General features: G+C 62.7%; 1 protein-coding gene across 4 annotated transcripts in view; it reads right to left on the bottom strand.

The window, feature by feature from the left end:
* Positions 1-22,376, bottom strand: part of KIF21B (kinesin family member 21B) — a 43,666-nt gene extending 21,290 nt beyond the window's left edge. For all 4 annotated transcript variants that reach the window (XM_055418939.2, XM_055418941.2, XM_088845207.1 and 1 more), the window contains exons 1-14: positions 22,019-22,376; positions 9,268-9,490; positions 8,851-9,033; positions 6,082-6,231; positions 5,866-6,000; positions 5,448-5,615; positions 5,095-5,210; positions 4,472-4,667; positions 2,951-3,140; positions 2,431-2,494; positions 2,158-2,358; positions 1,755-1,836; positions 1,356-1,470; positions 481-672 (exon numbers count right to left, since the gene is read on the bottom strand). In XM_055418939.2, coding sequence (XP_055274914.1) covers positions 481-672; positions 1,356-1,470; positions 1,755-1,836; positions 2,158-2,358; positions 2,431-2,494; positions 2,951-3,140; positions 4,472-4,667; positions 5,095-5,210; positions 5,448-5,615; positions 5,866-6,000; positions 6,082-6,231; positions 8,851-9,033; positions 9,268-9,490; positions 22,019-22,059 — 2,056 coding nt within the window. In that variant the 5' untranslated portion in view covers positions 22,060-22,376. The remainder of the gene's footprint in view (positions 1-480; positions 673-1,355; positions 1,471-1,754; positions 1,837-2,157; positions 2,359-2,430; positions 2,495-2,950; positions 3,141-4,471; positions 4,668-5,094; positions 5,211-5,447; positions 5,616-5,865; positions 6,001-6,081; positions 6,232-8,850; positions 9,034-9,267; positions 9,491-22,018) is intronic.
* Between the last annotated feature and the right edge of the window lie 3,648 nt (positions 22,377-26,024).

Here is a 26,024-nt window from a genome sequence, read left to right as displayed (position 1 = left end):
AGTCTTCCAAGACCATCCTTTCCAACACATCCACCCCCTCCCCAAGCACGCCCTGCCTCCTTCCCTGCTGCTTTCTCCCACGGCACTTGTCACCCCTGACATGCTATAGAATCTGCCACTTCCTGCCATCTGCCTCTCCCCACTAGAGCGCTCGCTCCAACAACTCTGCACAAGGGCCACTCTGCAAGACTATCCCACAGATGATTGCTGAGTAAGTGAACGTGTGAGTGAGTGAATGATTGACTAGTAACAGGATGAACGGGCTGAGAGTCATGGACGGAAGACACACTGTGAGCACATCTGTAAACGGAACCAAAAGAAATATCCTAGGAGAGAATTCAGGAAAAAAGACTGAGGGGTGTCACCTTCATGTGCCTGCAGATAGAGAGGATTCCAGTGTGTATGGTGGGGCGGGGCTCGCGGTGGGCGGGGCGGGGCCGCGCGGTGGGCGGGGCCTCGCAGGGCAGGGCGGGGCCTCACTGAGGTTCTGCAGCACGCGGTCGCGCTCCAGCTGCGTGTCCCGGATCTTGTTCTGCAGCAGGATCAGCTTCTCCTCGTACTGGTGCTTCAGAGTTTGCAGCCGCCGCTGGCTGTTCTCCAGCTCATCAATCAGCTTCTGCTTGATTTCGATCTCGCACGTCAGGTCGGCCAGGTCCGCCTGGTAGTTGACCTCTATGGGAGCAGAGACGGGCTGGCTGAGGTGCTGGGCGCCCGGGTCGAGGGGATGGGGACAGGGCCTTTCTCTGGCTAGCCGTGACCACTCAGTGGCCAGCGGCGAGAGGAAATGACTCACCCCACGGTGGGCAGGGGCTGCCTGGTGGGGACACCCTGAAAAAGCAGCCCGGAGGTGCAGGGCTGGGCCCGGGACCTGGGGGCGCCAGGCGTCTCACCCGCCCCTGCTGAGCCCCAGAGGCTGATGCCCACCCGCTGGGGACAACCCGGGAGCCGGCAGGGATGCGGGTGGAGAGGATGCAGAGCAGCCGGCAGGACTCTGGGTCAGAGCTGAGGGACACACGGCCTGCTTAAAGGAGTGGGCCTCGGAACAGCCAGGCCTCAGTCCAAGGCCCAGCTCTGCATCCCCTACACCCAGGGGTGGGCCACCAACTTTCGCGGGACTGCTCTTCGGTGGTGACAAAGGGAGGGGTCCTAACATGTCCATCCAGGGTGGTCGTGTGGACAGGGAGGCCGGGCACGTGAAGGCTTAAGTTCAGCTCAGAGCCCGGCACCAAGGCATGCTCAGTAAGTTTCTGCTATGCTGTCCCGCCTGGACGTCGGACACCCACTCCCCGAGCAGTTTCTCTGGGTCCCCGTGGAAGGCAGCCCCACCTCGGGCTCGCCTGCCCGGAAGCACGCACCCTTCTCCTCTGGGTCAGAGTCAGAGTCCACCAGGCTCTCCTCGCTGCCCGAGTCCTCGTCCTCGTCTTCCCGGCCCTCCTCCTCACAGCCGCTCTCTTCTCGCTCCTCGTCCTCCTGGGCGCCAGGCACCGTGAGGGGTGGGGAGTGGGGTGGGCTGTGGCAGGGGGGCCCTCTCCCCACCCTTACTCCCGGGAGAGTCCCACCCAGAGAAGCCTCCCGCCTGCATCACCTAACTGGGCTGAGGGGCTGAGGGATGGACGTGGCAACCAGTCAGATACCGGGAGGCACAGGGACCCACTGAAGACCGACCTGAGCCCCCCCACCCTGCACAAGGGTGTCCGTGGGGACCCTCCCTTGGGCAGGGACGTGGGGGCAGCGTGAGGGGGCGGGGCCCTCACCTCCTCGGCCTCGTTGTCATCAGTCTCCTCGCTGTTCTCTTGTTGGAGTTTCGCCCTCTTTTTGAAGGCCTCTTTCTCTGGGCTGCCCAGGAGTGAAGCACGGACAGGTTAGGGTCACTGCCTTGAGTGAGTGCGCGGGGTGAGAGCTAGTGGGGGCAAGAGTTTCAGGCACTGGGTGGGACTGGGCTCCAGCTCCACAGGGGTCCGCTGCTCTTCCCTAGCGCCCAGCCCAGAATTAAGCCCGGGTGGGATCCTCCCTCCCCTCCTCCTGGGGGACATTCAGCATTCGGTGGTGGGGGCTTCTGTCCACAGCAGCCTCGCTCAGTGAGTCCCCAGGCCACCTGGGTGCCCACAGCCCCTGAGCACAGGGTCCTCAGGCTGCCCGGGGAGAGCCTCCCCTCACCTCTTTCTCCGCTGCCTGACCTCCTTCTTCTTGAGCCGCTCCAGGTCCTGCTTGGCTCGGCGGATGACCTCGGAGGCATCCTCCATGGAGCTGGCTGTGGCGGCCGGGGACGCGGCCAGGGAGTAGGGGCTCCGGGCTGAGGCCCGTGAAAGGCTGCGACGCAGGGACTCGTTCATGGCCTCACTCTCCAGGAGCTTGGTCCTGCAGGGTGGGGGTGGAGGTGAGTGGCCCTGCCTCGCTCCAGGGCTCCCAGGTGTGCGGGCACTCACTCACCGCAGCTCCTCGATCTCCCGGATGTAGTTCTGGATCAGAGCACCGATGGCCTCATTGCCGTCTCCTGCAGGGACGCGGGGGGCAGGGACAGTTAAGAAGGTAAGTACAGGGAGGTCCTTCAGCTCCAGGCTGTGGTCTCCCATCAGCGCCCCGAACAAGGGCAGTGCACATGCCCTTGTCCAAGGAGGAGTTTCTATCAGAGAGGGGCTTGTCTGTGGGAGCAGAGACCCCAGCATGCTGGTAACAGCGAGACTGGAAACAAGCAAATGTCCATCAACAGAGGCTGTTACTGTAAATCATTCATCACCACCACATATGGAACACTATGTGGCTTAAGAGAATTGAGGAGGCTTGCGTGTTTAACACAGCATCGTGCGAAGTAAAGCATCACAGGACAGTATGTGCGATTGCGTTTACAGAGAAAGGAAAAGCCGGCTGCCCTGTGACCCCCCCACCTCCCGGGCTGGTGTGGGGGCTGGTGTGGGGGCAGGGCCCCGCCCACCTGGTGCACCTCACTCACCGGCCTTGGCCAGGAGCAGGTTGGCCTCCTGGCTCATGAGCTGGGTGACGCGGTTGTTGATGGCGTCGATGGCTTCCTGCATGGCCTTCACCCGCAGGCGCAGCGCCCCGTTCTCCTTCTGCAGCAGGGCGTTCTCCCGGAACAGGTCGCTGTAGCCCTCAGCGCCATCCTCCCCAATCACTCTCTTGCCCTGGGAGCGGCGGCGGGGGGGGGGGGGTCGGGGCGGGAAGGGGCAGCAGTCAGGGACCGGGGGTGGGGTGGGGGGGTGACGATGCTCTTCCCCACCACCCCCGCCTCTCCCCTTGCACAGCAGCCCTGCCAGCTCCCCCTGCCAGCTATCTCCCAGGGCTCAGAAACCTTCCAGGGCCTCCGTGAAAACATAAAGTCCACATTTCGTGACCAGCCATTCCAGACCTTCACAATCTCACCCCACCTCCCTCTCCACGGCTCAGCTTCCTGCCTCCACAAACACTAATCCAAGGGCCAAAACCCAGGGACGGGGGTGGGCATGAATGAGGAGGGAAGGTGTAGACGGCAGAGTGGGGAGACTGCAGCAAACAGAACTGCGCTGTCTAAAAGGGGCCACCCTAGGCCACTCCAGACAGCCCGGTGCCACACTGTTAGAGCTTCGAAGTTTTAAAGAAAACGGAAACTCCCTAATTTTCAGAGAAGTGACAACTACGCTTGCATTCTTTTGAAGCAAAAGGCCACTCAAACCAAAACCCACTTGTGTGCCAGGTTCGGGCCAGGGGCCGCTGCTGGTGACTGCCATAGTCACACAGAATGGGAAGCTTCCCCAGAGCACTTCGTTTGCCTTCTCTGTTCCTTCGCTCGTAGCCCGTCGGCATCCGAGGACGCCTGCCCCACCTCCTGTGGCTAGGATCTCACTTGTGCCCATAATGAAGGCCCCTCTTCCCCGAGGCCGTCCCTGACCACCTGAATGAGGGGCCAGCCCTCTCCCCTGCAGCACCCCCGGCACGCTGGACCGCTCGTGTGGTCCCATCAATTGCCCTCATGCTACTGGGCTGTGGCCTAAGTCTCCTCGGGTCCAACACGGCGCATGCGGCAGAATAAAACCCCGCAGAGCGCCTGTCCTACACGTGAGGCCCGTGCAACCAGGATGTGGTTCTCTTTGTCTGACACTGTAAGCTCTGAGAGCTCCGACGATGCTCCGGTCACTCGGTGAGCCGGGCCCTGAGCTCTGTGACTGGCACGCGGTGCGTGAGGACGGGCGGGAGGGGGCGGGGCCTGTGGAGGGGTGTGGGGGCGGGGCCTGTGGAGGGGTGTGGGGGCGTGGCCTTGGAGGGGTGTGGAGGGGTGTGGGGGCGTGGCTTTGGAGAGGTGTGGAGGGCGGGGCCTGTGGAGGGTTTGGGGGCGGGGCCTGTGGAGGGGTGTGGAGGGGCGGGGCCTGTGGAGGGGTGTGGCCTGTGGAGGGTGGGGGCGTGGCCTTGGAGGGGTGTGGAGGGGTGGGGCCTGTGGAGGGGCGGGGCCTGTGGAGGGGTGGGGGCCTGGCCTACTCACCGCCTTGTACTCCATCAGCTCCATCTGCAGGCGCGCGATCTCGGCCCGCAGCGCGCTGATCTGCTGGCTGGTCTTGTCCTGGTTCACCACCACCTTGTTCTTGATGTTGCGGGCCCGGTTGGCATATTTGAGCGTGTTGAGTGTCTCCATGAAGTCGCGGTCCGAGGGGCTCACGCAGGCGATCATGATGGTCTGGCTGGGTAGTGTGGGGGTGTGGAATGAAGGTCGAGGGCACGGCCGGCCCGGGGGGGGCATCACTTCGGGGCAGATCCTGCTCCCGGCTGAGGGGCTAAGTACCTGGGCAGAGCCTGGGGCTGGGGCTCCACACCACCTGGCCTGGGTCTCCACTCCAACAGTGGTGACCTCGGCGAGGCGGCCAGCAGGTGGGGGGGAGGGGATGCAGCTCCTGCTTCCCCTTCAGGCTCTAGCACCTCCTTCAGGACACCCCTCCCTGCTGTGCAGACGATGAAGCCGGGTCTGACCATAGTGACCAGCGGGCACCTCAAGGCCTGCAGCCCACAGGGCTGAGCTGGCCCCTTGTCCACTGGGCCTTCCCGCTCCAACCCGGACACCAGCAGGCCCCTGTGCTCCGCTCCCGCCTCTCCCCAGGTTTGGTTGGGTACCTGTTGCCGCCCAGCGAGTCCTGGAGGAGCCGGGTGAGCTTGGAGTCCCGGTAGGGAACGTGCACCACCTTCTTGCTCTGGTCCCCCAGGGCGCTGATCACGTTGCCCAAGGCCAGCTGCGGAGACAGACTGGTGCTCGAGAGGCACTGGGGGAGGACCAGTGAGCCCCGAGGGTGGACCTGGCCCACTGACCCCAGCAGCCCTCAGGCTCCCCAAGGGTTTAGAGGCAGATGTGAGAGTTGGTGACAGTGGGCAGTCCGGGTCAGGGTAGTGGCCCGCCCCGGCCAGCAGCCAGCCCAAGGTGGGCCTGGGGAGGGTCTGAGGCTGAGTTGTGCTGGCCGCCACGTGCCTACCAGCCCACAGTTGATGGAGATGCCCTCCTTGGCCCGCTCGCCCGTGGCCCCCGTCCGCTTCAGCCGCTCGGAGCCGGCCAGGTCTACGAAGTGAAACTTGGCGGTGAGTGTCTCGTACTCGCTTGCAGGAGGGGCGCCATCAGGAAGCCCACTCACGGGCTCGTTCATCTGCGGGGAAGCCAGCCGGCATGGGTCCCTCTGCTCCCAGGCCCTGCCCTCGGGCCCTGGGGGGCAGCGTGGCTGGGGGGCCTCGCCCACACCGAGCATCAGACTGCATGCACTGCCTGCTTCTCCCGCACCAAGAGGAAGGTGAGTCTGCAAGCGGCAGGGTGAGCCTGAGCCCAGGTCTGCCGGCCCAGAGCCTGGGCTCCTGCCACACCACCCTCCCACCCATGGGTGTCTGCCCTGGGCTCCTCACCAGGTCAGGCCGGGCGCACACGCGCATCTGACACAGGTGGATAGTGAAGATGGCGTGGGAGCGCGAGCTCTGCACGTTCATCTGGGTGCTGGCCGTGGTGCGGGACAGGGCACCCTGCTTCAGGCACTGGATCAGCTGCGGAGGGGCAGACATCAGGGCCTGCAGCTGTGCATCCCAGCCCCGCCCCAGCCCCCCGCGGCTCTGCATGGAACTCACCTCTTCCTGGGAGCTGATGAGGCGGGAGGTGACGCCCGTGGTGTAGATGCTGCCGCTGGCATCCTCGTGGATCTTGATGTTGGACTTGCGGTGGCGGGCATCAGGGTCACGGGCGCTATCGAAGAGGTCGAGGATCTCCTCGTTGTAGAGCTGTGCGGGTGGGAGACGGGGCTGGGTGTATGCAGGCATGGCCGAGGGCCCCTAGGGCTCCTTCCAGCTACACACCAGCTCTGCCCTGCGGGCGCAGATACCGGTCCTAGGAGGCCCCCCAGCCACCCCACTCCTGGGGCTCCGGGTTCTGGGCTCTTTCCCCTGGAAGGGGCAGGGGCAGCTGGATCCTGGGCAGAGCCCACAGAGGCAGCAATCAGTGCTCTGCCCCGGGGGCTGACCTGGTGGGAACAAGAGGACTGAGTCCTCCCGCAGACAGAAGATGTGATGTGACGGGGGAGAGGTGGTGGGGACGGGGCTCCAAGAGGGGAGGTGGGGCTCGGTGGAGAGCAGAGCTCTGAGGGGTGAGGGATGGAGAGCCGCCTGTGAGCTGGCCCCCGGTGAGCCTGGGGACACCACTGTGGGAGGTGGCCTGGCCGGGAGTGCCCCCCATTTCAGATAGTCTCAGCTTTGGAGAGTCCTGTGCTTGGAATCGCTGGCCGGGCAAGTTTCACCTGTTGGAATCGTCACCGGGCAGGGAGCTGGGGTGGGGAGCAGGAGGGACAGAGCAACCAGTCAGCGGCCAACAGTGTTCTGTGTGGGGAGGGGGCAGGTCCCAGCCAGCGGACATCCGAGGCTTTGATGGCCTTCAAGGGACAGAAATACCCCACAGGAAAGGGAAGAGGAAACGGAAGGCATTGGTGCAGATGTGGGGGCCTTGGTGTCTGTCTGTCCATCAGGACAGACACACGGCAACATTTAACCCCTGTGGGTCACCCTTGGGCGTGGGCTTTCTAGGTGCTGAACTGCTCTTTGGGGCTCTCTATGACGAAAGGACGGAGAGAGGGAAAAACAAAGAGAAGTTTATAGAAGTACACAGTGTGTGACACACACACACAAACATGCACACAATACACACACGCATACACACAAACACAGATACACAGACACACACCCACACACAATACACACAAACATGCACACATGCATATATACATATGCATATACACAAACACACAGATATACACAGACACACAAACACACACACACACAGATATTCTGTGTGTTTGTGTATATATATATACACAGACACACACACACACATGCATATACACAAACACACAGATATACACAGACACACGCATACACACACACACACATACACACACACATACACACACACATACACAAACACACAGATATACACAGACACACGCATACACACACACACACATACACACACACATACACAAACACACAGATATACACAGACACACACCCACACAAAATACACACAAACATGCACACAAATACACACATGCATATACACACACAGATACACAGACACACAAACATGCACACAATACACACACGCATATACACAAACACACAGATAGACGCACACATATACACATACACACGTAGAGACATACACAGTGTGTGTGTGCTCAGTCGTTCAGCTGTGCGTGACTCTGTAGCCCCACGGACTATAGCCCGCCAGGCTCCTCTTTCCATGGAATTCTCCAGGCAAGAATACTGGAGTGGGTGCCATTTCCTCCTCCAGGGGATCTTCCCCACCCGGGGATGGAACTCATCCATCCATATGTATACAGAGACATGCACATGCACACGCCTACACACATGTACATATAGATACTTATACATGTATAGACATATACACGCACATAACGTGTACACACACATACACACAAAGGCAGACTTTATCAAAAGCAAAAGTCCAGAAGGGCAAAGAGCAACGTCCAAGCCTAAAGCACAGGCCCCCTAAGGGGACAGCAGTGCACACATGCCCGGGAGGGAGCAGGGCTGGGGAGGCAGGGGTGGACAGGGAGACCTGGAGAAGGCTGGGGCCACATCCTTCCCTCTGAGGACACCCTGGACACGGTCAGAGTCCAGGGCGGCCCCACACCCAGCGATTGTCCTGGAGCCGGGGATCCCTGGGACTGAAACTGCCTGGGCCAGGCGGCCGAGACCAGGAGCCTGGTCACGCCAGGCCTCGTGAGAGGTACCGAGCTCACCGGCCTCCTGGAGATGCTTCTGAAAGGCCTCTTGGCAGGCCAGAGGTCCCCTCCCCAGCCCCAGAGCCCTTAGCTGCCTCCCCAGGGCTCAGCACCCTGCCCTCCTCCCAGAGAGAGGCGGGGCCAGAGGCCAGAAAGAGTCCCTCTGGAGAACTCTCCTGCCCTGGGGTCAGAGAAGACTCTGAGGGTCAGGAAGGACCTCAGCCAGAAAGGGAGAGGAGGGCCCAGTCGAGGCCAGGAGGGGTGAGAGCCAGAGTTCTCACTATGAGCTGGGCCTGCACGTCCTCATCACCCTAGGGCCCCTAGGACCTGGCGCCATTGCGCCCACCAGGCGGCAGAACTGTAATCCGTCGGTGTTTACAGGGATCCTTCAGGTTCTCCCTGCCTTGAGCGCCGTCGGGGGCAGGGAGCCCCTTCAGGGTCCCGTGGGCGGGCCTCCAGCTCTGCGGAGCGGGGGCCCTCCTCCACGGCAGGGACCTCATCCCTGCGGTGCCTCCGCGGAGCCCCAGGCTCCTCTGCCGCCCCTCGGGGAGCCAGGCCCCCGAGTCCAGCCTCCCCCCACCTACCCACCCGCGAGGCCACGGACCTCCAGGAACTGGGCGCTGACTTTGAACTCTGGTCCGGCCACGCCCTGCTCCTGTGCCCGCCGCCTGCGCTCCGCGATGCCCCCGAAGAGGTGCGCGATGGCCCGTGGGATGATGCCCTGCTCCTCCTCCGCCGTGGCCACGTCGAAGCCGGTGCCCATAGTGTACGTCTTCCCTGCCCCCGTCTGTATCGGCAAAGTTCGGAGGAGGTCGTTACCCAGCACCCTGGGGGGCGGGGCGGCGAGCCCGGGACCCTCCCAGCCTGTCCCCGCCCGCGGATCCCAAGTCTCAGCCAGCAGCGCCCCAGCACCCCCGGACCCCGGACAAGACCCCAGCTGCATCCCAGCTGCCCCGCGGCCAGCTCTCTGCCCTCAGACGGGGGCCTGGGCAGGGTGATCACAGGTGGAGAAGGCGCTCACCTGCCCGTAAGCCAGCACGGTGGCATTGTAGCCCTCGAAGCAGCCCTCCACGAGCTTGCTGACGCAGGTGGAGTAGATCTGCTCCTGCCAGGTGTCCAGGTCGAAGACAAAGTCATAGGTGAAGGCCTTGTCCTTCCCCAGGAGGACCTGGGGCTCCCCGGGGGTGACTGATGTGCAGATGTGGCAGCCCTCAATCTTCTCTTTTGACAGCTGGGGCCGGATCCTGCCAGGGGCGGGGGGTGGGAGGGAGTCCGAGGTCAGACCTGCTGGGGGTGACCTGCAGCCACCCTCCTGCCCATCCGGCTGCCCAGCGTCCACCCCCCAGACCCCTCCTCTCCCATGAGTGGAAGAAGGAAGGAAGCATAACATGGGGGCAGCTGTGTGAGACCTCCCTAACAATAACAGAGATAGTATCCACACCGCTCAGAGCCGCAGCCGCTGGCGTTTTTATTAATGTCTGAGTGCATTTTGGCTGCACTGGCCGTTGTGGCTGCACAGGGGCTTTCCCTAGATGCGGAGCGCAGGCTTCTCACTGCAGCAGCTTCTCTGGTGGTGGAGCACGGGCTCTAGGCACGAGGGCTTCAGGATTGCAGCCCACGGGCTAAGAAGGTGGGGCTCAAGGGCTCCATAGCTGTGACGCACAGACTCAGTTGCCCCGTGGCATGTGGAATCTCGCCAGAGCACAGATTGAACCGTGTCCCCCGCATTGGCAGGTGGATTCCTAACACTGGACCGTAAGGAAGTCCAGCAGCTGCTAACGTTTCATGAGCACCCTAGGTATTCAGTCTACGTTAAAGGTATTTTACCTAACACGAATTCACATATTCTTCACTATAAACCTGCGAGGTATGTATTATTTGCTGGATTTTTACTGAGAAAACAGAGGCTGGGAGAGTTTGACTTTTCCAAGATTGGGAAACAACAGAATGTGACAGGTCTGACTGACATCAACGCACACGCTCCTGACTGGTCACAGAGCCCCAGGGCCCGTGTCCCGTAGAGAAGGGGGTGGGGAGAAGACAGCTGGCCCCTCCTGGGAGGCAAAGCCCAGGACCAGTGAGGGAAGAAAGGGCCAGGCCTGGCTGCCCCTCAAGGGGACTACGTTCCGGAGGAGACCAGTGCCTCTGCCCAGCCCTGCGGGGGCTGCAAGGGGTCCCCCCCACTCAGGAAGGCTCGCCCCAGATGCAAGGGGAGCAGTCTCAGGCACAAGCTCCGGTTCCTTTCTGGGAGCCAAGAGGGCCGGACCAGGCAGGACCCTGCAGAGCGGGTCGAGGCAAAAGTCAGAGAAGGGCAGGGACCTCCAGCAGGGGCACCAGCCACCAGAGGGGCCTATCCCCGGCCCTGGGGGCTCCCCGGCACAGAGGAAGTGGGGCGCAGCATGCACAGTGGGCAGGGCCGTTTCCTGCCGCTGCCCCTGCTCCTCTTGCAAGCAGCCTCTGCTGGAGGAGGTCCCCATGGCAACCGAGAGTGAGTCAGTGAGCTTGTGCGTGGACTGGCAGAGAGCGCCTCCCGATGCCTGAATCTCCGGACGGAGGCGTGTTTGTGGGCTCACACAGCCAGCCCCTCAGCCAGGCTCTCACAGTGAGCTACTTGCCAGCACCCCCACCTTAAGCCAACATTTGTCAAGAGAAGAAAGCGTGTGAGGGCTGGCCCGGGGCGCCCCCTCACAGAGACGGCCCTCAAGGGCCATCTTGTCTCAGCCTCAGGCTGCCCAGCCCCGAGGCCCCTCAGAGCCTGGTGGGGAGCCCCTGAGCCTGCAGCCTGCGTTCGACTGTGAAGGGGATAAGAGGCTGGGGGCGGGGTGGTGGCCTGGCCTTTCTCCAGGACCAGTCCTCACACCACCGAGGCTGAAGGGGCCGGACACCCACGGAGGTTACCAGTCCCCTCCCTGGTCCATCCAGCTGCTGCGGGCCAGGCTGAAGTGAGAGCTCAGTTCCCATCTGCCCCAGGCCAGCTTCTGGCTGGGAGGGGCGCTGGGAAATTCCCCATCCTTTCTGGACCTACAGACCAGACGCTGAACCTGCCAGTAAGATGCCCGGGCCATGGCACTCCCACCTGGACTGCTGGTGGCGGCGGCCGACCCACACAACCATGCCGAGCGGGACACTTCGGTCTCCGCAGCGGACAAGGAAACAGATGGTGCCGGCCAGGGGTAGGCGCCAGGGGTGGCAGGGTCTGAGCCTGGGCAGGGCGGGCTCGACTCCTCCCTTGTTCCTGTGCTTTCTGCAGCTGAGGGGCAGGGCTCAGCGTGCCCAGGGGAGGGCGGGCAGCTACCTCAGAGGGTAGGGAGCAGAAGCTCAGGCCTGGGGGCCCAGGGTGTCTGGGGCTCTCAGGGAGACCCGGCCGCTTCTGAGGCCTCTCCAGCTTCTTTGGCCAGCACCAGCTCCCTGCCACGTGAATTGCCTGCGATGGGATTTCTGGATCCGGTTCAAATACCATTTAATTACCACAGAAAGACGACAATGTTGGTGATTGGAGGAAATCGAATCAGGGTCCCTGGAGACAGGAGGAGCCACAGAGGGGGAGCCGTTGCCCTGCCCGGTGGAGCCCATCAGCAAGAAACTGGCTTCTGCTCCGCCCACCAAGCCCCCAGCCCAAGAGAGCTGCCAGAAGGACATCAGGAGGCAGGGCCTAGAGGAGGGGCCTCCAGGCTTTGAGGGTCCAGACATTGCAAGGTCAGCAGGCATTCGCCCGGGACCTTCCCTGGTCCAGCACGTTTTGGTGTGGGGTCCTTTGGGGTCAGAGAGCCCTCCAGCCCCACGCCGGCCCATTCTAGGCACCAGTGACCTTGGCAGGTGCGAATGGGTGAGTACTGCCACCCAGAGAATGGGGTACCAGCTGGGAGGCAGAGGACATGAGCCCAGGGTGAGTCACTAATCCCCAAGGCCACTGACCCGGACGGGGTGAGGGGGAGTGCTCATCCCAGGAACAGGCCATAGACAAGAAACTGGACATGGGTGCCTTCACGCGCCGGTGCTGGGCCGGGAGCCTCAGACCACCTCACTTAAGGGAGGTGATGCACTAGCAACTTCAATCTACCGTCCAGAGAGGGAAGCTGAGCCCCAGTCAGTACAGGCAAGCCGGGAGTCTGAAGCCTGTGGCTCCTCCACTTCTCCAGCTGCCTGGGACACTCAGCACCCAGACGGACGCATAAACTCCCTGTCCGGCACCACCGAGGGAGCAGGGGGCAGCTGGACGGGGGACGGCCTGCCACAGTCGACACAGGTCCGGCAGGCTCGACCCGAGCGCTGGGCTTTTGGAGGCCCCCAGTCCAGCGGGCGCAGTTGCCTTGGGCTGCTTCCCACCACACCCTGCCCGGGGGAGACTCTGAACCCAGGCTGCATCCAGGAAATAAAGACAGTCCCTTGGCAAGCACCTGCCCCACCCTCCAGCGGGTCAGCCACCCCTGCTTCCCTGCGTCATCCAGACATCTCTTCCCAGCTTCAGCTTTCTAGGAACTCCATGGCCCTCACCTGCAGCAGCTCCTGACCAGCCTGGCCCCGCCGCGGGTGAGGTCACTTCTGTGGGCAGCCCTTGAGCCCCAGATGAGGGAAGGAGACAACTTCCGGCTATGCAGGGGGGCAGAATGGCACCGCTGCCAGCACTGTTCCTCCCTGGAGGCATGGAAGGGTGGGCAGGGCTGGGAACCAGGCTCCAGTGTCTTCCAGTGGAACCAGGGGAGCAGGACGCTGTGGGCCCCACCCGGAGCCAGGGTGAGGTGAATGAGGTGTTTGCGCCGCCCATGCAAAACTTAAGGGGGAATGAAAAAGCTCCGTGATCAAGATAAATTATGATTTACGGCACTATTCGGAAAACTCACACTGGCAAACTGTGCTGCCTGCTTTTGTCAAACCCAAAAGGCGTTTTGTGGACCCCAGGGCGGGGGGTCATTTCTGAGCAGAGAGCCCCCCTCAGCCCCGGAAACCTTCCCCCCGCCCCCGGCCCTCCCCCAGCCTTCCCATCCCTTCTCCCGGCCCTGCAGGGGGAGGGCGGCGCAGGGCCCCACAGAGAAAGGCCCGGAACCTCCCAGAACACAGCCCGGTCTGTCTGCCACTTGGCAACCCGCAGAGGGCCGGCAGGGGTCAGAGAAGGCCCGGGCTCTCGGCGGAGGGGTGCAGCCCGGGCCCGCGGGGCCGCCTCCGCGCGCTGCCGAGGATTGTAAGGGCCGTCTGCACTCGGCGCGGAGGGCTGCGGGCGCCCGGGCCGCACCCCGCACCGGCTTGTGTCCCCCGCGGCGGGGCACAAAGGCGGCGAGCGAGCCCGGGGCTGCGAGAAGCGCTGAGCTCAGCACTTTCCCGGCTCTTCGGGAGCCAGGAGAGGGCGGAAGCGGAGGACGGCGGAGCCAGCGAGGAGGCAGGCCTCCCAGCGAGGGGACGCCGCGCCTGCCAAGGCGGGAGTGTCCCTCCCCCAAAACCTGGCCGGCGGCGCCCGGCTCCCGACCGGCCTCGCTGACCGGCCTCGGTGGCGCCAAACAGAGCCAACCACCCCGCAGGGCTCCGCCCCGCCGCGGGGGCCGGGGCAGGGCGCGTGGGTTGGCCGCTCCAGGTGAACCCCGTCCCGCCCGGTTAGCCGGCTCCAGCCCCTCCATAGGTCCCTAACCGACCCGTCCCCGCGTCTTTATCCCAGGCTCCCACATCCCTTGAAGAAGTCTTCCTTTTCTCCAAGAGGTCGTGGTTTAGATGCTAAGTCGTGTCCCACTCTTGCGACCCCATGGACGCATCGCCTGCCAGGCTCAGGCTGTGATATTAAAATAACCAAGAACTGCTCCAGAATCCTAGAAAATTCTTACAGTTGTGGTGTGTGCTCTGTGATTCCTGACATCCCTTTTTGGTGGTACCTGGAACCTCGTGGAACCAATTCCTCAGGAGTAATAACCCCTCACATAAGGAGCAACGTGCCTCTTTGCTGGTCACTGCCACACTTTGCACATGATCTAAGGGGGGTTCCTACCACACTTTGCACACGTTCTAAGGGGGGGGGGTTCCTTCCACACTTTGCACATGTTCTAAGGGGAATTCCTACCACACTTTGCCCATGTTCAAGGCGGGGCGGTTCCCACCACCCTTTGCACAGGTTCTAAGCGGGAGATTCCTACTGCACTTTGCACACGTTCTAAGCGGGAGATTCCTACCACACTTTGCACACAGTCTAAGGGGGTTCCTGCCACACTTGGCACATGTTCCAAGGGGGGAACCTGCCACACTTTGCACATAGTCTGAGCGGGGGATTCCCACCACACTTTGCACACATTCTAAGGGGAGTACCAACCACACTTGGCACACATTCTAAGGGGAGTACGAACCACACTTTGCACACATTCTAAGGGGAGTACCAACCACACTTTGCACACATTCTAAGGGGAGTACCAACTACACTTGGCACACGTTCTAAGGGGAGTACCAACCACACTTTGCACACATTCTAAGGGGAGTACCAACCACACTTGGCACACGTTCTAAGGGGAGTACCAACCACACTTGGCACACATTCTAAGGGGAGTACCAACCACACTTGGCACACATTCTAAGGGGTGTACATGCCACACTCTGCACACGTTCTAAGGGGGGGTTCTTACCACACTTTCCACATGTTCTAAGGGAGAGATTCTTATCACACTTTGTACACATTCTAAGGTGGATTCCTACCACACTTTTCACACATTCTCAGGGGGGTTCCTACCACACTTTGGACACATTCTAAGGAGGAGGTCCCCCCACAGTTCACAAAGAGGGCTCAACGAGATATTAACTCAGCTCTCAAGATCACAGAGCTAATCAGTAGCTAGGTCTTCTAGGAAGCCCATCTTTCCTGGTCATGGGACTGAAGCATCAGAGCAGGAGGAGGACCCGGGAGAACCAGCCTGCAGGCTGGTTGTCACTCTGGGGTCTTCCAGGCTGGAAGACACCCTCTTAGAGCCTTGAGAAGAACCGCAGCCCCCTCTGATGGCCAAGACACCTCGTAACCAGTCCCTTAGGAAACAGCCCAGGGGTGTAAGCCCCTCCCAGACACCCTAATGTCTTTCTGGAACCCTGAATAGGAGCTCGGGGGACTGAGAACCTGGAGAAGTGAGAACGCCCAGCACCCCGTCCTGGGGTGGGCTGCCCCCAAGGCTGCCCAGATCCTGTAACCTCCTTCTGGCTCCTCAGACGCCTGGCTCCATCTGGCGCTGGGCTCTCACGACCTCCGATGTGCAGGAGAGTTTGTGTGGCAGGGGACACAGAGAGGAGCCGCAGGACCCCCTGTCTGCCTGGCACAGCGAGGCACTCAGCCATGCCGTGACCTGCCAGGGGCCAGCTTGGCCCCGTCACTGAAAGAGCTGGACCAGAGGGGAACTCAGCCACACCACGAGGGATTCAGACCGGCCAGTGAGAGCCTCCTGCCTGTAGAGGCTGCGGAGCCCTCAGAAGGGAAGGGGGGTCTGCAATCCTCCTCCCCTGTAGTCATGGTCACTGACGCTGCCCGAGCTGCCTCTGTTAGGACTGGACGCGGTATCTTTTGAGAGCCGATGCGTGGAGCTCCTTTACATGCAGGGACATACATCACGTGTAAGGACTGCCTCCTTCCTGAGGCTCAGAAGAGAGAATCTGAACAAGCCCGGAGTCACTCTCTCCTAATGGTGGAGCTGAAATCCAAACCCAGCCTGACTGTGGCCTGGCCTACCACATCCTCTAAGCAGCCCCGGCCTGGAGAGAGGTGGGCCGGGGAAAGATGATCCTGCCGACAGCTGCCAGAGGGCCAGAGCCGTCTGCTGGGGGAACGTTTTCACGTTCACAGTGAAGACAGCCGAGGCTGGAGCAGGGGAAGCGGGAGCCAGGGACCCAGGAGGCTGCTGCCTCGCAAGGGCACGGCGCCCGCCTCCGAGGCAGAGGGAGGAGGTCTGTACCCACGTTCGTGGGCATCCTCTCCTCCTCCCCCACCCCCTCCCGGGCAGCCTGCCAGCTCCAGGAAGTCGGCTGGAATCGACATCCCTGCTGTCTCATGGGAGTCTGGCTCCCAGACACCCTGGGGCTTCAGCTGACTTAGCGCGTCCTGCGGGGGGTGCGGGGGGCAGTCCGCCCTGAAGTGGGGTGTCAGGTCCAGCGTGGGGTGCTGCCCCTCTCAGCTGCAGAGTTGCGGCATGGGAGCCCTGTGAGCTCCCAGGCCCTCCCCAAGCCCCGTCCTCCTGAGGCTGCCTCAGGGAAGACACTGGCCTGAACCCCCGACAAAAAGGCTTTGTTCAGCGGGGTAAAAGGACATGGGTTTAGGAGGCCAGGCCTAGGGAACGGGGTCTGCAGCCCCCTCTGCCTGACTTCTGCCCCGGGACACGTTCCCAGGAGCCCGGAGAGGGCTACAGGCACTCAAGGGGACCCACAGGAAGCCTGGGGTTCAGGACTCTGACGCCCTCGCTCCCGGGGATGTCCTCCACCTCTTGCTCTCGCAGTTCATCCCAGGGTCCTGGCCACTGACTTCTGCGGAATGCCCTGGTGGGACGTCCAGTGTGGGAGTGCGTGGGGCGTCTCATTCACAACCCCAAGGCATCGGGGTCTCAGCTGGGTCTGCTCCCCAAGAACGGCTGAAGGAGGCCTGGGGGAGGAGGCCGGCGGGGAGAAGCTGGAGCGTGGGTGCGAGGAGGGGCGTGGGGCGTCCCTGTCCTGAGCTGCCTGCTCCCCCCTCCGAGGTCCACCCCGCAGGCCCAGCTGTGGGGCCTGGGAGGGGGCATCCCCAGCCCAGGGAAGCCCGCGCAGCTGCGCCCCAGCCTCGCCGGCTGGCCTGCCCCACCCCCACCCCATCCCGGGGCATCTGGCAGGGGTTTCCCATGACCTCCCGGGAGACGCTGCAGAGACCCGAGCTATGCTGGCATCCGGGTCTGGGGGGGCCGCTCGGTGGGGACTGGGCCCTGGGGATGCTCGCCTGCTGGGGAATGCACAGCAACAGGCGTCGGCCTGCACTCCCGCCAGCCCCCGACCCTGGTCCCCAGGGGCTCTGCCCGGCTCGATCCCAGGAACGGTGGGCTTCCACCACGCACGGCGGAGGGACAGGGGCTCGGGCGTCTGGGGGTCTGGGGATGGTGAACCACGGCCCTGCATCCCTTCCACACCTAGACCAGCGAGGGTAGGGTAGGGGTGCCCCTGGGGACAGGACACCTGCTGCGGGCCCCACAAATGCCCACCAAGTTCCACCACCCACCCGCTGGGACAGAGGAGCAGCCCCCGGGTCCAGACTGCCAACCCAGCCCAATCCCCACCCCGACAGGGAGGCCGCCTACACTCCCCAGCCCACAGCCTCTCAGGGCCCCCATTCCTCCCAGGGGGCTGCTTGTCTAGAGGGCGAAACAAGCAATAGAGGAGCCCAAGGTGGAGGCGGCCCGTGAGGACGCAGGCGGAGACAAGGCGGCCCGCGGGCAGGAAAGCGGCAGCAGGGGCAGCTGCGTGGAGCTCAGCAAAGGCAGGAGGGTGGCTCCCACCAGTGCGGGCGGGGAGAGAGCCCCACAACCAGGAGCACATGGAGACAGGCGGCTTGCACCCAGCCCTGAGTGCCTCCCCTGTGCCCTCCCACATTCACGGTCACAGCCACGACCTGCCCGAAGCATCAGAGCAAACGGAGGCGCGGGGACGTCAGCGAAGCGCCAGTGAGTGGCCGGAGCAGGCTGCGTGGAGCAGGGCCTCAGGAGCGAGGCTGCCCCGGGCTCACGGTCGGAGGCCTTTGTTTACTGCGGTGAGCCTCTGCCCATCTCTGTGGTGGGGTGGCACCTAGCACCTGGCTCCCACAGGCCTGCGTGGGACGAGAAGACACAGCACCTGGCGCTCCCCAAGTGGGCAGGAAGTGACCGCGCCCAGACCCCCCAGCCCAGTGCTTCCTCCGCTGCCTGCAGTCCATCATCAACCAGTCCCAGGGCTCCAGGTGGATTCTTTTCATCTAACAGTCACTGAGGCTTAACCCATCAAGACACCTCCGAGGTTCGCTTTCAGTAAGTGCTTACTTCTGTTCCCATTTTCTTCAAGGTCAGCTCCTCCAGAGTCAGCCTTTAAGGACTGTCCACCTTCCACTGAACCCTGAACACTGCTCCTCACAAAAGGACATGCCAGAACAGCCCACTGATCCCATTGTACAGGGAGGAAAAACTGAGGCCCAGGAGGAGAAACAGAAGCGGGCCCCCAGCCTGGCCCTCTGTCCCTGGAGCTGCTGTGGGAATGAGGGTGCCAGGCACATGCCACTTCTGTCACTTCCTCAGCCCCTGCCCCTCCCCATCCCATCTCGGGCGCGGTCTTCAAAAGCTGACAGCCAATCAGGCGGGCTGGCTCGGGCAGAGGGTGGGGGGCACGCTTCCGGGGCCTGCGGTTACTACACTGCACTTCCTGGTGATGACATAAGCCCTACTTCTGCAGCAGGAGACTGCCACCAAGACTCTTGGGTCTCCACCACCCCCGGGAGGCCCTGCCTGGGCCCTTTCCCAGGGTCTGGGAACGGGACAGCAGGCGCCACAGCGGGCACTAGTTGGTCCTGGCCAGCCTTGGACTCTGTTGGGGGCGGGGACGGGGGGGTGGTGGCAGAGAGACACTGAAGACACTGCCTCCCCACCCCCACTCAGTTTTTTCTGTCTTATCTTTGTCCCAAACCACCAATTCTCTTGATTCAAAATTTTAGACAGACACTGACTAAGACTTCAGAGGAGCCTGGAGCCAGAGGAATAACTGCAGCTAGAGAACCCAAGGACAGAGCAGGGCTGCCCTCTGTCCCTGGGCGCCTGGCTGGGGCTGCCCAGCCCCTTTCCAGCCCGGGTCTGACCCTGCAGTGTCCAGGGATGGATGCCCAGGGAACCCACGGAGCGCCCAGCCCCGCCCCAGCAGACTAAGGACAGAAACTTAAAGAAACCAGGCAAGGATAAGGGGATGGGGTGGTCAGGCCTCCCCTCATGCTGGGGGCTCAGAGCTGGGGCCTTAAAAGGGTCTTAAATAAACACACCCTGTGACTCGGCTTCCATCCCCAATCTCAACTTTGCCAACCAGCATTTCTTAATAGCCACCCCTTCCTCTTCTCCTCAACTAGTTAGGCCTGCATTTCTGCAACCTGGAGCAGGTCTGCTCTCCCCATCACCCTCCTCCCAGGTAGAGAGTGGCCTTAGCCAGCCTCAGAGCTGAGAGAGTCCTTATCGGACAAGGGGATTAAAGGATAAATGGATCACAGGGCAGGCTGGAGGGGCTGGCCTGGGAGTCTCGGTGCAGAGTTCAGGGGCAGAGGGCCAGCTTCCAGGGTGGCCTGGGGCTGGGGGCAGGGGGTTGGAGTTCTGCTCACATCTAGACCTTCTCCCTTTACCCACAGCTCCAGGTCCTGAAAGCTACCCCCTCTGGTCTGACCCTTCCATGGCCTTCCCTGCAGCTCTGCAGACAAGCCAGCTTTGATCCTTATCCGGAGATTACAGTGCCAAGAGCCCCAGGCCTGGCACTTCTTACCTAATCTAGTGGCCCCTGGACCCTTACACACACAGACACACACACACGTCAGACCATGTCTGCCCATTCCTGGCCTCCCTGTCTCAAGAGTCGGACCCTGGACTCGCCATAAGTCATTCTCACAGGGACGCAGTTGGACATGAGAAAGGGCAGCTAGGCCAGGCCCCTGCAGTTCCAGACCCTTGGTTCATCCCAGCAGCGGTCAGCACTGCTCCAGCCCGCCACCCAGTCCTTCAAGTGGGACCAGAGATTTCCAAGGGTGGGCTTGGGGGGGTTGAAGGGGACCCCAAAGAATGGAGAAGTCTCCCTGCAGCCCCCCAGTGGTGCCATCTGCTCCCCCTCCCAGCCTCAGTCCCAGTCCAGTCCTGTCCTCAGCTCTCTGATTGTAAGCTGGGCTCTGTCCAGGCACTGTCTGCCCTCCATGGCCAGCTGCCCACTGAGGTCTGGCGTGTGCCCTGGGGCCAGGGCGGGAGGGGAGGGGTGGCCCCCAGTCTGGGCTCTGAAGGTGTTCCAACCCCCCGCCCTCCCGCCAGGCCAGTGGCAGAGGCAAGGAGTGGGTCCACCCAGACCCCACCAGGCAGTCTCAGTGGAGGCAGAGACGGCACTGGTCACGGGAGGGGAGCATGGGCGGGCCAGATGCTCCGAGGGGGAAGGGTCCTGGGGAGGGGAGCATGGGCGGGCCAGATGCTCTGAGGGGAAGGGTCCTGGGGAGGGGAGCATGGGCGGGCCAGATGCTCCGAGGGGGAAGAGTCCTGGGGAGCTCCTGCGGCAGTGGGGAGAGAACACCAGCTCTTCCCCGGCTGCACGGGCTTGGCCGCACCTCCACACTCCTGGTCTAGCCTGGGAGCCCTGACGAGGTGGGGCGGGGGCTTGTTTGGCTCTCTCGGGTGAGATGGAGTCCAAAGGAAAGCTGCCTCCTTCCCAGCCCTGGTCCAGTTTCCTTTCATGACGTGCCCAGACCCCCACTCCACTGCAGCTGTCTGATTGACATTGCCACTCGCCCCCCACCATGTCCCTGGCCCTCACCCCAACCCCCCCATAGGATCCTGCTGCAAAGAGCCCCGCCCCGCCGGCCCACCAGGCATCTTTGGGGCTCCTCTTTGTCTCGGGCTGTCCAGGGCCAGCGAGTCTGTGCCAGGATGCTCCGAGAGCAGCCGGCAGTCCAGGGGAGGGCACGCTGGTCTCCCTCCCTCCACTCCAGACTGTGACCAGCAGTCCCCTGACCCTCTCCACTGCAGAGGGCTAGCCAGGTGGCTGGGGTTGGGGGCTGGGTAGCAGCACCTGCCCTGGGGTGTTTTCCACAGTCTTCTCCGAGTGACTGCCCTGGAATTCTGGAATCTGGGTCACCTACAACCCAGGGAAGTCAGAGACCTTTCTCAGACCCACCCTAGACCCAGACTCAGACTCGCACCCTCATCATGCAGGGCTGGGTAAAGGGCTCCACCCTCCCTGTGTTGGTGATGGGTCCCAGGCTGGCACTCTCCCACAACAGACTGTCTCAAAGAGCTAAACCCAAATCAAGAACAGGGAGGGTGACATGGCGTGGAGTGCCCCCACCCAACACAAAGAACACACCTCCCTAGTGCCCTGTCCTCTGCCCACCTTGCTTCTGCCAGGATATCCCTCAAAGTCCCAGGCAGGTCCACGTGGCCCTCCCCCTGCTCAGTTCTGTCTGAGGGCCTGAGGATGGGGCATCAGGGTCACGGCAACCTGCCCTCTGAGAGGAGAACCCCTGACACCCCTCCTCCGTCCCCAGCCCAGCCGCTCTAGGGGCAGGACCGGCAGGGATCTCTCCAGAGCCTCCGCCTCCCTACCGGTCAAGGCCCCATCCCAGCCCTTCCACTCGTCCTTCCACGATCTTTGTCTGCGGAGCCGGCCGGGGCGGCGTGCTGCCTGCCCGGCAGTGCGGAGAGCGCAGGATCAGTGGGCTGGGTGGATGCGGGGAAATGTCCCCCACCCAGTGTCCCCGCGTGAGACTGCAGCCCGTTGAGGGGGCAAAGAGGAAACACACAGACGCTCCCGCCCGGCCCGGGCTGGGTGTGAAATACCGGATTTCCTTGTTTATTCGATTTTCTGATCATCAAGGGCTCCCGAGTGGGGCCCGAAATCACCACCCAAACAAAGCCCCGCCTGCCGCCCGCGGGGACGACGCTCCCCCGGGGGCCCGGCCAGCACGCGGCGCCCTCCAGCGCGGCCGGCTGGGCTTCCGCGGGCGCGGGCTGCCGGTGGAGCGGCGCCCCCTGGACTCCCGGCCCCCCGCCCCGCGCCCACGCGAGACAAAGCCGAGCCCTCCGCGCACGCGCCCCGGCCCCCCGTCCTACCTGACGGCCACCTTGACGCAGCAGTCCCCCTGGCCGGCCATGGCGCTGCAGTGCCGGGGCCCGCGTCGATCAGGGGCGGGGGCCTGGGGGCCGAGGCCCGGGGCGACGGCGGCCGCCGCGGCTGCAGAGGGCGGGGGCGCGGGCGCTGCGGGCGGGGGCTGCGGCTCCTGGAGGTGACATGCTCGCGGGCGGCCCGCGGAGGGCTCACCCGCGGCCGGCCGAGGGCCCCTGGGGCCGGGCCCGCGCGCCCCCTCGCGCCATCGGGCGGCGGCGCGGGGCCAGTGGACAGCGGGGCGCGTCGGTCTCCGCACCGCGCGGCTCCCGCGCGCGCACCTCGGGCCGCGCCGCGCCTCCTGCCGCCGCGCGAACAAAGGGGGCGGGGGCCGGCCCGGCGGAGGCCCCGCCCCTGCCGCCCAGGCCCCGCCCCGATCTCCGCCCCCGAGCCCGCTGCGCCAATCGGAGGCCCGACCCAGCAGCAGGGGCGGGGCGGAAGCCTTTAAAGAGACCCCTCTATGATCCGCGTTCACGAGCTCGCTGGGGGCCTGGAGAGGTTGCCTGTGGTCTCCGGAGGGACACGGCCCCAAGAGCTGATCACACCTGTGCCCCGACCTGGAAGCCTCAGACCCTCGTCCTCGGTGGGACCCCCCGCTTCCTCCCGCCCATAAATGCGGAAGCCGTGCGCAGGGAGGGAAGCTACCAAGGTCACGCAGGAGTTAGTGGCCAAGCGAGGGTAAGCACCCGGGTGTCCCGGCCCGGCGCTTCCCTGCAGAGCGTCCCACAGCGCCTGACGGTTTGTGTTCTGAAAGCTCCGAGAAAGCCTCTCTTCTGCATTTATTCCCGTGAACTTGCCAACCTTTACTGAGGGGGGATTCTCGCTAGTGTCTAACTAAAATCCCCTGTCCCTACAACCCTGCAGCGTTTTAAAGCTCATCTTTGGGTTGGTTCCTGGCCAGGCTCCTAGCCTAGATGGCCCCTCCGTTCTTGGAGACCACGGAGGCTCCAGTGACCTTTATGACCTACAGATGACTCCCACCCCCAGCTCCCCCAGCCCGTTATCCCTGCTCACGCTCTGCCGGTTGCGGCTGTGGGGCAGAGGGTCGGCGTGGGAGGCCTGAGCTGCCCCAGGGAGACAGGGAACAAAGGGAGCCCTGAGCTCCAGGCACCTGTGTAGAGGCTGGGGGAGATGGCGGGGGAGGGGGAGGAGGCCGGGAGGGCAGCTGCCTTCATTTGGGCATGAAGGACAAGGGGAGCCCTGAGGCCTTGAAGCACTGGGTGGTGCTGGAGGAGAAACCACATTTGCCTTTCCAGTCCCTCTCCCGCCTCTGAGACCAGCCCCTTCTCCCTGCCCGCCAGCTCCCAACATTGGGGCCATTCACGGGGCCCCTCACCAGCTGCCCGCCCTCCCCTCACTTCAACCATCTCCCTCCCCGGGACCGAGCCCAAGAGGAGGACCCAGCTGCAGCTCCAGATGTGGAAGGCACATGCTGGGGGAGGGGAAGAAGGGAGTCTGACTCCCAGCCTCTTGCATCACCCTCAGATGATGAAACCATGTCAGAGATTTAGAAAAGGGCACGGGCTAGGGGTGGAGGGCGCATCTTTGGTGCCATCCTCCTCCCTTCCCTTCCCCCACCCACCCAAAATAACTGCTCCATCAGGAGCGCACATCCCAGCTTGGTTTGGTCAGACCAAAAAGCAAAAGATAATTTCAAGGGCAGATTTCAAGGGCAAATCAACACCCTCTACCCCAATCTGATGGAAAACAGCAGCACCACCTCGGGTGTCCTTGGGTAGGAGGGGCAGGGGTGGCGGAGGGCCTGGCAGGACCCAGCGTTTGAACCGAGAGGAAGAGCTCGCTGGGGCCAGTGTTTTCCCCACCCTGTAGCAGGAGACCAGCAGAGTGCTGAGGACTCACACTCTGGACATGCTCTTCCAACCAAGATGACAACTGGGGAGGAGACTGACATTTGTGGACCATGAACAAGGTCCTTTACAGGCATGTTCTCATGTCATATCATCACCTGTGAGATGGGCTTTAGTAGCAGTGCGGTGTTAGTTGCTCAGTCATGTCCAACTCTGTGACCACATGTACTGTAGCCTGCCAGGCTCCTTTGTCCATGGGATTTCCCAGTCAAGAATACTGGAGGGGTGCCATTTCTTCCTTCAAGAGATCTTCCTGACCCAGGAATCAAACCTGAGTCTCCTGCGTTGCAGGCAGTTTCTTTACCATCTGAGCCACCAGGAAGATCTTTATTCGTTTCAGTTTTGCTAAAGGGGCACTTAGTCTCACCCAGCATAAAAGCAACGGACACAGGACTGAACTCATGCCTTCTGTGAAGTGCATCCAGACTCCTCAGGCCACCTCCAAGCAGCCGCCTGGGGAAAGGAGCTGGGCAGCCTGGCTCCAGACTTGTGCTCCCCAGACAGCAAGGTTGCATTTTGCAAGGCTGCTCTCCTGCCCAGCAGAGTATGGGCTTCTCCTGGGGCTGGTTCTGGTTTCCTGCCTCCTGGAGATCCCCTCTGACTTCCGAGAGTTAGGTGACCTTCTGACTCAGCTTCACTGCTTCACTGCTGGGAAACGGGGCCAGAGCCCTGCTCTGTCTCCACCCCCATCCCTCCAGGGCACACGGTACTGAGCCCGGAGGAGCCAGGAGGCACCCGGCTGACACTCGGGCCTCCTAGAGGGTGACTCCCTCCTGGGCCACCAGGGAGCCGCAGGGCAGCCCGCTGACCAGATCCTGCCTCCTGGAGCTGCTGGCCTGAGGCAAGGAGGTCGGATGGGGGTCCAAGGGGTGGTCAGGAAGCTTAAACCACAGCCTGGGCGGATCTGGTTAGAGAGTCAGGGGAAGCCTGGGATGGTGCCGGCGCTTCTCAGTGCCCCCAGCCTCAGCTCAGCCCCACTCCCCTGGGTGTGTCCCCACCCACTCCTCCCGCTGCTCTTCTCCCTTCCCTCCTTCCCCCCCCAGGCTGCTCTGCCTCAGCTGCCTGTGCACATCTCCCCCACCCCACCCCGCCACACACACACGTGCACATTCACACACACGTGTGCACACACTCACATGCACACATGCACAGGTGCGTGCACACAGGCGCATACATATGCATGAGGCACGTATGTACACACGTGTGCGCACACTCATGCACACACGCTCACATACATGCACACAGTGCACATGCTTGCACACAATGCATGCACACGCACGTACACACACACACACACAGACTGGACTGTAGTGTGAGCCTCAGCTCTTGGCCCAAGCCAAGACCCCCCCCACTGGGCATCTTGGGCCCCATAATCTCTTCTGACAGGAGGGGTGGGCGTCTGGGCAGATGGAATCCTGGGGGCCTGGGGGCCTCTCCGTGGCAGGAGTCTCCCACGCTACCGTGGTGACAGTACTAGACTCTGGCAGTGACTGGGGCAGCCATCTGGCCCAGATCTCTCCTGCCCGATCCTGCTCTCCACAGCAACCTGACAGTAACAGGCCCTAGAAGGCTCCCCTGGGGTGGCCTGATCTTGAGTCTGCTCTGTGGTTCTTCTTTAGGCGAGCACCAGGCCCTGGCTGTGGGAGGAAGTGTTTGAGCCTTGCCCTGGAGTTCTGGGGGTGGGGGAGGGCCGGCCTCTGACCACAGACCCCATCCTGCCCAGCTGGGTTCCTGGGAGAACAGGCCCTAGCCCACACTGCTGGCGGTGGGCCCGTCGCATCTTCCAAGCCCACCTGGAGACAGAGCCCAGTCCTGCCTGCCAGCAGGAGCCGTGAACCCCAGACATGGCATACTAGGGTGCCGACGTGGGGACCTTCGCTCAGCAAGGGCCCAGCTTGACTTCCCCTGTTACAGAGAAAGACAGACTCGGCCATAGAGGAAACCAGAATTTGTTATAAATAGCAAGGAAGAGATAGAAGTGCTGTGGATTACAAATACCCGTCAGTCTTTAAAAAAAATCACACACACTATTTTTGGTTTCAGATGTAGATGAGGGTTTAATGTACCACAGAACCTCAAACACAGG

The sequence above is a fragment of the Moschus berezovskii genome, chromosome 17 (genome assembly GCF_049115385.1).
Source record: "Moschus berezovskii isolate FMDL1 chromosome 17, NW_MosBer_1.0, whole genome shotgun sequence".
Classification (NCBI taxonomy): domain Eukaryota; kingdom Metazoa; phylum Chordata; class Mammalia; order Artiodactyla; family Moschidae; genus Moschus; species Moschus berezovskii.
The sequence above is the reverse complement of the archived record's forward strand: the minus strand, read 5'-3'. Positions and strand labels throughout refer to the sequence as shown.